Source organism: Salvia miltiorrhiza, chromosome 4 (assembly GCF_028751815.1).
Source record: "Salvia miltiorrhiza cultivar Shanhuang (shh) chromosome 4, IMPLAD_Smil_shh, whole genome shotgun sequence".
Lineage (NCBI taxonomy): Eukaryota > Viridiplantae > Streptophyta > Magnoliopsida > Lamiales > Lamiaceae > Salvia > Salvia miltiorrhiza.
Genome location: NC_080390.1, coordinates 28214227 through 28225471, shown reverse-complemented (window position 1 = coordinate 28225471; position 11245 = coordinate 28214227). Strand labels below are relative to the sequence as shown.

Genomic DNA, 11245 nt, shown 5'->3' with positions numbered 1-11245 from the left:
TTGTTCATCAGTATATACGGCCCTGTTCATCAGTATATATGTCTTATTCATTACGAATTTTTTTAATTTTATTTTTCATCAGTATATACATCTTGTTCATTAGATATATGTTTTGTTCATTAGTATTATATGTCTTATTCATTGTACTCATGTTACACGAAAATGAGGGGGTCTCACTGGAGCGCGCCCCTATATATATATATATATATATGATTAGATTCTAGTGAGATTGCTATTTTTCGTGAGATATGAGAATAATGACTAAACCAGTATATAGTATTGAATAACGATATTAAAAATATTGGTAAAATTTCCACTCCCTCTAGGATTCAAACCCAAGTAAAAAAAATTTACTCTCCAGATAAATATCAGTCATGGGATACATTAAATCAACACTTACAATTCAATCTAAAATATCACCATATGAGGATTTCATTGGAACCAATAGAGGGAATTAGTTCAAATCATGAAGGGGACGAAAATTTTATCATATTAACTTAATACATTATTTGTGTATTACAAACAATTTATTCGTAGATTTATATTGACTAATTCGTTATTCTTATTTATCACGAAAATAATCATTCTCACTATAACCTAATCCTTTATATATATATATATATATATATATATATATATATGCATGTATATGTATATATATGCATCAAAAAAATATTATGTTTGCTCGCTTATGTAAACAAGAAAAAAAAATACAATTATATAAACGACATTATTAACTAAAAAACTACGATTTGACGATTGTAGGTGTGAGATATATAACACCAAACTGCTTGAGAAATTAATAGTACAAGTATACGTTGCTTTCTCATTGAATGTAGGAATTACATAATTAAACAAGCTGCCTGCATGCAAATTACATACTGGATTTTTCATACATATGCATCAAAATGATTTCAATTTGTTAATGCATATATACATTCATCACAGACTCTATTTCATTATATATGGATCATGAAATTAAACTAGTTTTGCAAAGTGTGATCCACCTAGCTGCTTCTCTCTACGAATCAGGAAGAGTTTCCCAGTGATAAGAAATCAATAAATGGCGGAGAAGAAGAGGCTTCGTTTCGTTGAAAAGGAGCTGCTTTCTGATCAACTTCTTCTTCTTCATCTTTGTCGTCTTGCTTCTCTTTCCTTGCATAGTCTATAACCTCGCTTCTATTTGAATCAGTATTGATTTGGAGAAAGTTGTAGAACTCCACTCCTTTGCTTCTTTCTGCATTAATTCAAGATTAATTGCATGTATTAGTGAATCGATGATATATATTTAAACACATGCAATTAATTATTTCAAATGATCATTCGATTAAGTAAGAAAATAAATGACAGAGTGCACGAAGATCCATTTTCATTTGCATGCTAGCTTCTGCAAACGTAATTAGAAAAAAATAGACAAAGAATTTATTAATAGCCTTTACAATGTTAAATGATCATCAAGTAATTTTTCCTCTCGCTCCCTAGCTCCCAAAAAAATATAGTGCTATTATTCTCTCCTCCGAGCACACATCCATTAAAAAAAAACATATTTTAACTTAATTGAAAGGTAAAATTGACGCCCTTTTTACCAATTTATCTAAAATAGATATCATTGATTAAGTATAAAACTAAGTTGGGATATATTATAAAAATATAATCCATTTATTTTGGGACGAATGGAACAAGAAAAAACTGTTTTGCATGATTGAGGAAGTAATTAATTAATAAGTATATTTAATCAACGTACTATTTTGTTGAAATATGTAGTAATTAAGTAATATATACTCCCTCCCCCCATAAATATACATAGGTGCTTTTGGTAGGTTTTAATAAAAAGTTGTTTAGAGTATTGATAGTGGAGAAATAGTCTCACATAAAGAGTATTGTTAAGTAGCTAGATTCTGGATAAATAATGTAAGTTATAAGGGTAAAGTTGTGAAAATTGTGTGTGAATAATATCTAAAAATAGTGTGTGTATAAATTTGAAAATCATGTGTGAATAATGTGTAAAAATAAAAATAGTGTGTGTATAAATTTGAGGGAGGTATGAGAAAGGGGAGAGAGGGAGTATATTTTATTACCTTCATCTATCTTCATTCTAGTAATTGGTGAGTCACAATATTGATGGTCTGCAATTTGCAAATTATATCTGAATGGACATGAGTCGAAGCTCTGAGGAAATGTGTCCATTAAAGGGCTAAAGCTCAAAGTCTTCCCTTTAACTGATAAAATGTTGGCATTGTGAAGCTTTGATTGAGAAATCAAGGGCTGCGAAGCTCGTTTCTCGTAGATTTTGGATCTCTCCCTACATTTTCTAGCCATTATTACGTGCCAGTGATTCTTAACGGCGTTATCAGTGCGCCCTGGGAAAAGCCTAGCTATAATGGCCCACCGGTTCCCGTGAATCCGGTGGCACGCGAGGAGGCGCTCCTCCTCCTCCTCCGTGAAAGGGCTGCGGTTAATTCTTGGATCCAATTGATTGAACCATCTCAGCCTACAACTCTTCCCTGATACAGATGTGTCAACAACATGTATTAATTAATTTCCATGCAAATCAATATATATATTCAGATACATAATTGTGGGTCTTCAATTTTCTAAATTAAATGAAGCCCTAGTCAGAAGCATTTGTATACATGAAAGTTGAAACACACACATTAATAATGTAGTGTATTTGCGTTTATATAGCTAGGCTTGATTATGAAATGGATTGAGATACTATATTAATCATACTATTATTAATTATTTATTTTTGTATGAAATTAACTTCAGCTAGGGAGGTTAATATCAGGGATAAAAGAAAAAGAAAAACTCCCTTAATTTTCGATCATCAATATCAAACCCTAGCTAGAGAGAGAGAGAGAGAGAGGTATACCTGATCTACCCTGAAGCTTCTCAGCTATGGCGTTCCAGTTGTGGGGTCCATATCTTTCAACTAATTCCCGCAGCTTCTCATCCTCTGCCGGCCTCCAGTGGCCTCTACTACACATCTTACAACTTCAAAAGGGTTTTGCAAGAAAATCTAAACGTGGTTGAATATTCCCTTATGTGCAATCAAAACAACACAAAAGGGTTTTGCAAGATTAAAATCAAGAAAAAGAAGCAAACAATTACTCACACACATATATAACATATATGTGTGTAGGGTTTGTGTGGAGAAGGGAAAAAGATGATGACAAGCAGGAAAGGAGATAAATGGGGATGAAAAGAGAATATATAATTGAAAGAGGGTTAGATAAACAAGTGTTTTCCGTTAGAGAGTGGGAGGGATTTGGACAGAGCAGCACCACCAGTTGATGCAACATCTAGGCTAACAAACCCACTTAGCTAGAGAGAGAAAGAGAGGACTAATACGGTGCGCTGCGTGTGTGTATAAATATATACATATGCATTATCTCTCTGGGCAAGATGATGAGAGAGAGAGACGGAAGGGAAGGAATTGGGGTTGCTTGGTGGGGTAAATGTCGTTCTCCTTTCAACATCCATCTTTTCCAAAATTCTAACCTACATGTACCCACCAAAAGCAGTTTGTCTTTCCCTTCTAACTGTGCATGCAACACTATTTATATATATACACATATTCAGATGTGTTATTATATACTTTAATAATAAGATGTTACACACTTGTCAAATTTTACGAAAAAAGCACGCCTTCATATAATATTATTAAAAAAAAAAAAAAAAAGTGTGTTTGTGCAAGCATACATGCATGAATTTAAGTATGAGTTAATTTGATAATATCACTATTGACTAGCAATGAGATGTTTGGTATTGTTGTTAGAGCTTAATTACAGAAGACGTATGTATAAGGTCTTAGGTCTTGACCAGCTTTCCTAAACCTAACTGAAAATTTGCCCGTAATATCACAAATTAATTAACTATGTTGAATTTGTTTACTCAAAATTAATTTTAAATCTCGTATTTAAATTGTTTTCATTTGTATATTGTTGTTGTTTGTGAGATGATTTGTGTGTGTGTGTGTGTGTGTATGTGTTTGTGTGTGTTGGGTGCATACAAAATGTATTTGATAAAATATAGTAATACATAGTTAATTAAATTATACAGAACATGAAATCCAAGTTAAGCTAGCTAGGGATGTATTTGCTTAAAGTTGTTTATTATTATCTAAGTTTATATATTGTCCCCTGAAAAGAAGACATAAGAGCTTTCAATAATTTCAAAAATTATATTCAAGAATAGTTATAATTTATATATAATGCATATACATATATAAGTTGAGTTCGTAATTAATTTGATTGATTTGGAATATTAAATTTATAAAACATTCCTGCAACTCTCTTCTTATTGCATAGTAAAGATTCCATTTGTAGGGGAAATATGGAAAGGTCATAGTAATGTCAGTCATTTAGCCTGTGAAGAGGTCTTTCATGCATATGTTTGCATGGTGTGTACACATACATCGATTTTAATAAGACAATTATAAGTGTTTTATTACACATTCTAATATGACACTTATGAGTTTATGTGCGTCCGCATCTCGTATGATTTTTTTTTTTTTTTTTGTGTTAATCTGCCTATGATTTGAAATTTCTATTATCTATGCTTTCATTTTATAACTAGTACGCTCTCCCGTGCGATACACGGGTTACGATTACACTAAAGCATCAATATAACTAAATTAATAGCCGTCATTTAATATAATAATTTTGGCTCGTAAAAGTCCAAATCGTATATTATTAAATTGTCATATAAATAAATAAATAATTTGTACACATAATTAAATTAATATATATAATATTTTAAATTCTAATTTTAAAATATATAACTAATATTTTATTTACAAATTCATATCAAAATTAATACAAATTTCCTCCTCCTTAATTGCATTAAAAATTATTGTAGTTTAAATAATTATATTTAAAAATCATGTAAACTTTTTTAAAAGGAAAAAAATGAAATATGCTTATGTTTGTCACCAATAAACGAAAATACAATAAAAATAGAGTACGATATTCAACATTATAGATAAATGAGAGCGAACAAAAATTAATTTTAATATTTTAATCAATCATAACTTAATAATCTCAATTTTATTTTTTATAATTTTTATATCAAATTAAAGATCTTTTTACAATCTTTAATTTAACATCCATTTGCATTATTTTTATAATAGAAATTAATGATTTTTTAAAAAGAATTAAAAAAAGATATAAAATTTGAAGGGAAAGTTTATGAGGAGAGAGAAAAATTGGAGGTAAACAAACTCCTCTTTTATACTCCCTCCGTCCCAATGAAAGCGGTGCATATTCCTTTTTAAATTGTTCCAACGAAAGTGGTGCATTTTCTTTTTTGGTAATAATTTTACACTACAAATAATGTGGCCCCACACACCTTTACACATTTTTACACTACAATCTTATTCTCCTTAAATTCCGTGGCGAAAAGAAGAGCACCGCTTTCGTTGGGACGGAGGGAGTATTATATATAGATTATTATTTCAATAATGGTGTTATTGATGAGTTGTAAGTTTATATGTGCCAAGTGATTTGAATAAATATGACAATATTTATCTTTATATGCATTTAAATTTTAATTTGTGTTGCTTTACAAACAATTTTTTTTATTTTTTTTCTTTTTTATCAATCGATTAGTGGAAAAACAGGGGTTGAACATGATATAATTGTCATTCGTTTTTAAATAATATACATGATCTTTTTAAATTTAAATAGACGTGCTATTATAAAATTAAGCAGTTCAATTTATTTTTTTATTTTTAAATAGTATCAATACTGATTCTCCAATTAATAATTTTTCAATGAGCCATTTTGATGTTTAATATATAGTAAATGAAATCTAATATAATATTTAATTTAAAATAGTAGTAGTAGATATGTTAATACAAATAAATATAAAAAACAATAAAACATAATTAAAGATTTAATAAATTTAAACCATATCTGAAATATAATTTTTAAGATGATATAATTTATTATTCAGCTATAAATTTATATTAAATTAATTTAAATTCTACTCTAAAAACAATACTTTTAAATTGAAGAGCTTTGAAATGAGCTAATATGATTTAAAAAAATACTAACGGGACTTCAATATTAAAAAAAAAGAGTGGAGAGTGGAGAGAGGAAATAGGAGAGAGGAATAAATTAATTTTATGATTTCAAACTATTATAACTTTTTTATGTCAATTTTTTTAAATATAATTTTTATATCAAATTAAAGATATTGTCACGATCTTTAATTTAACATCCATATTGAATATTTTTCACGAATCAAATTTGATGATTTCTAGAAAATAATCAAAAGAAAAAAGAGAAGTGAGATAAAATTTGGTAAAAATCATATAATAAAGATGGTGAGAGAAACGTGTGAGATGAGGGAGTTAGGAGAGAGAAAGTGTGATAAAATGAGTGATAGAAGGAGAGAGAAAATCTGGCGGTAAAAAGTTACCGTTAAAAACTGGTGTTTCATATATATATAGATTGCTTCAAACATAGATAACCTTTTATAAGTAATCGATGATCATTTGGGTGCATTGTATTAATTAATTTTATCTAACTCACTATAAGGCGTTTACTTTATGATTGATAAAATACATAATTGAGTATTTTAATTCTCAAGAGTATGATTTTTATAATTTCACTCTTTCAATGGGATAAGAATAAAACAAAACTAACTTAAATGATAGAAATAATTAAAAATCTTGAGATATCTCAAAGTTTCACTCCATCATCAAAGTAAATAAGAGATTAATTTTACTATTTTTATTTATCAAAGTTAATCCTTTAAAGTAAACGTGTGTATATATACAATGTTTAACTATTGAATTTGCATTTACTTCGTATATGAACACGACATATCTATTCTAGATTTTGTGTGAATCGTATTGTGTTTTAGAATGTCATGTGTATGAAATGATTATAGACAATATAATATATTAGTATTGAAATATAAATCAATTTTGATGAGTCCCACATTTCATACATATGTACCTTTCTTATTTTAACTTTGGCCATATTTCGTTACTACCTTTTGGATTTAATCATTGGGAATATGATCTCGGTGGATAAGGAAATTGTCACATGTTTTCTTTCGTTTTACGTTTTAAATTTAACAAATTGACTAATAACTACATAATAATTTGAGAAATTAGTTATAAAGCAATGCACATATGCCAAACCAAATTCACAACAAAATGACTAATAATCAACAATTTCGTCCAATTAAATCTCGTCCACCCTAACTGATTGAATTAGACACAATTTACAAACCTACATATAGGAATAACATCTCAAAAATTTAATGTATGACATTAATTATCGAACAACCTTTTTGTCCGGATATTTAAATTATTGAAAATAAACAATGTGACGATATTCATATACTGACAAGTGACAATAAACGAGTGATTAAACGAGTGATAATGAGACAGACCGCAGTATATAAAATTTGTAAAATGAAAAACATAATCTCATCAATTAATCATACATATAGTTAACATACTATTCAGTTGATATCTCCACATCATAGATAACAATGTTAGGGCAGTAGTAGTATATTGGAATCAAACCTTTAGTTCAAATTAACTTTCAAACTAAGGTAAACTTGTTATTTATTTCTCTCTTTTTTTACTTAAGCAACATACATATTGCACCTGTAAAAACTTGCAATCCAATAAATTATGGACTTATTTGATTCTAAAAGAAATCATGTAAATTAAATAAATTTCTCTAGCATATAATAGTGAGAGTCGTTTAATTATAATGAAAAATAAATAATAACAACAAATTTTTTAAAAGGAGTGCGTGCGTGTGCGATAACTAACTAATTTTGTCATACCAATACATAACTGTAAGGGAAACTAAACTTAGTTCTCAACATCCTAAAACTGCCGAAATATAAACTTTTTCTTGTGGGAAAGTAAGACTTGTTTTTGACTGTTGGCCTACCTTTCTTCTTCTCCCTTTATCATATTTTATTGCTATTGGGGTTTTATCCTTAATTAACAAATGGATTCTTCTTGTTAAATTCAACTCTAAACGGATCACGAGCCCACCATTTGTACAATCAGATAGGTTGCTCCCACCATTTCTATTAATTATCTCTCAAATAGGCTGACTTTCAACATATAAACCTATTCATTGAGAGACTAATTGTCTTTAAGAACTCTCTATTCACAATTTATCACAAATAAAAAGAGTAAAGATGATAAATTTAACATCAGATAACTAGTTATTTAATCCTAGATCATAGTATTCACACAATATATTCAGTGTATACAACCTACATATAAAACTATAAATTGATGAGATCAAATAATACGATTCAATTAGCTACGTGAAACGATGAAAAATCAATACATGCTTGAAGAAATACCTAAAAGTTTAGGTCCGAGTGAGTTTTCTAGTGTCTAGCAACTAATTATTGACTATTGTATATTGGAAATATTTACCTAGTTAAGCAACATAGTAAAATGTTTAAGATTTTATGAAAGAAAATTATCAATATACAAAGTTTTCAGTAATCACTTGAATTACAAAAAATATTCATTCCATACAGATTGGTATGGTATGACTAAGTAGGAACCATTTCTTAAGTGGAAGACTTAGTAGATAGTTTACCAGCTTTACCTACTAAATTTTCTGCAGATTAGTAAATTATTATAATCCCAAGCAGTAAATAATAGTCACATAAACAATCCAATTCTCAATATTAACTTCCTAAATGATCCATATATAACAATGAAAAACCTTTCAACCAAATTCACAATTAATCAAACCAGTTCCCTTATCCATGTATACAATTCAATTTGAATCATATAAGTTTTCATATTTGCCTCCATCTCGGGTGGAATTCGGACTGCTTCTCTGCTAGACTTAAGCTATACATCTAACCTGATTTGACTCATTAGCACCCGTAGTTGGCACTAAGTGTTTCCTGAGTCAAGAAGTTATCAGAACTTCCCAACTGCAGCACCGCATGAAAGCTAACATACGAACTGTTCTAACGAGAAATAAAAAAATCTAGGTTTCCTAAATAACAATGGAGGAGTTCATCTACCTGTCCTAGTGGCATATTATTGCAACTAATAACAGCTGATTATAAGTTCCACGTTTCAGTAGTTCTATTACATTCAAGCTTGTTCTGGTAATAATATCAGCACCAGCTCATAGTAGAAATGCTTATTCATGTTTTCCCACCTCGATTATAGTCTAAAGATCATTACACTTACCTATCTCGAAAGGATTTACAAATCAGCAAACTAATTCATTAAGAGGTAATACTGGAGGTGTCTATTGAGTACAACTTACTTTTTGGATCTAATTGATAGTAGGTAGAAGACAAGGATGTAAGATGTCCTTGTTGACATATTGATACTTTCCATTAATAATCTAACCTTGATGGAATACAACACCTTTGCACTACTGGCTACCTATTCATTTGTTTCTAAATTTGGTTGAGAACATAATATTTTCTTTGCTTCCCTAACTACTCTTTTCTAGCAATCATACCAAAGAAGAATCTAATGCATCTTAAATAGTTCTATATTCACTAGCAACTTTTAATAACAAGGGTACAGATAAATCACCAAGGAATGAACTACAGATGAGAAATGTCAATGGAAAAGCAAGGCGGCAGACATAAATGATCTGCTTAGATTCGACTGTTATTCAAAAAATATTGCCGTGTGCAAAATGTCTTTGACATTTATCGTATAAGACAATGAGTTGAAGAAATGCACAGAAAGCCACACCTTTCGGCTCAAGTGTTGAATATCTCTACTATCATACAACTCCATGATGATTGATACAGTTTGTCGCATATAAAATGACTTTATTATCACCACAGCAACTTTAGCAGATTGGAAAAACAGGTAGAAACACATGATTCTTCAATATCACTCAAGGAAAAAAGGCCACTAACAGTAAGAAAGGTCGGTTTTCCAATCAAAAGGCTCCATACCGGGGTTTGAAGCGGCACATTTCATGACACGTAACTTTCCACAAACGTACCAGAAAGTCCAGTGCTCAACAAATCCTGATCTCAGCTTCATCACAGTCAATAAACAAATGATGATGCAAACAGAACATATATGAAATGATGCAACTTCTCCACTCATATATACTTTTCCAAGAGCACGAGGTAAATAAAAGTATTCAGTAGTACAAATTGCTTGAAAATGCAAATAATGAGTTGAAATATCAACATGGAGTAATCCACCTTAGTCTTTTCCTATTTCAAGTTCACCTTATGTAGCTTTTCTCATATAAGCATATCATAGGAAAATTAAAATTCTCACCTTTAAACCCCTTTTGCATCTTGGTTCTGATTAAATCAGAAAATTCAACTACTAACCAGACAAAAGGCAGAGTCGTACGTTAAGTCAAAGTTTTTGATGTTCATGTTCAAACATGTGGCAATCTTATCTTAATTGTTGGTGTGCGACTAAATTCAGATTCAGAAAAATAGGCGTGAACATAGTCCAGTGGGGAGATCTGAAGTTCTTGGGAAAATATTAGTCTCTTTGTAGCAGAATTTTCAGTCAGATCAGCTTAAGAGTGCACACTGAGTGTGGGAGCTTTTTTCATTTGGCACAATCATCTCTATATGATGCCAATTCTAATACTTTTCAGCTCTGGTACCATAAGTGGGACTCGTCTTATGTTCTCATGTTCCCACATTAACTAATTATACTTAGGGGGGTGTTTACTTTGAGTGATAGGTTAGATTGATAAAACATAGGATTGAGTATTTGAAGGATAAGATGGTAAAACAAGTTCAAAATTAATCAATCCATCAAAGTACATGGTCTATTAGCTTGGATTTTTTTTATCTATCCATCCTATAATTCAAAGTAAACACACCCTTAAAGTACAGAAAGTTACACAAGAGTTTAAAAGTGAATTTTCAGAAGACAAACTGAGAGTCTGAGATTAAAATTTACTTTAATATATTACCATTTTGAATGAAATATCTACTTCAGAAATTAGCTTAAAAAGAAATGAAGCTAAAAATTTGAACAAGTTAAAGAGTTTAATTCAGTATCTCATGCTGTAAGCATAAGTGCCATACTAATGTACATTGTACAAAAAGTGGCGTCAAGATTCAACATCATCTATCTACTTTGATATAAATAAAGATATTGGGCTATGTGCACACAGGAAAGGGGAAAAAAGACAAGATAAAAGAGCTTAGTTCGGCAGTTCTTGTATTAGAATTTAGAAGAAGTTTCACCCCATAAATCTGGTTTCACAACTCTGGGAATCAGATA

At 30.0% G+C, this 11245-nt stretch overlaps 1 protein-coding gene across 1 annotated transcript; it reads right to left on the bottom strand.

The window, feature by feature from the left end:
* Positions 1-799: 799 nt before the first annotated feature.
* Positions 800-3540, bottom strand: LOC131019593 (transcription factor MYB54-like). Its single transcript, XM_057948173.1, has 3 exons — positions 2873-3540; positions 2079-2504; positions 800-1237 (listed from the first exon to the last, which is right to left on the bottom strand). Exons 1-3 carry the CDS (start codon positions 2985-2987, stop codon positions 1029-1031), a joined length of 750 nt encoding a protein of 249 aa, XP_057804156.1. The 5' UTR covers positions 2988-3540; the 3' UTR covers positions 800-1028.
* Between the last annotated feature and the right edge of the window lie 7705 nt (positions 3541-11245).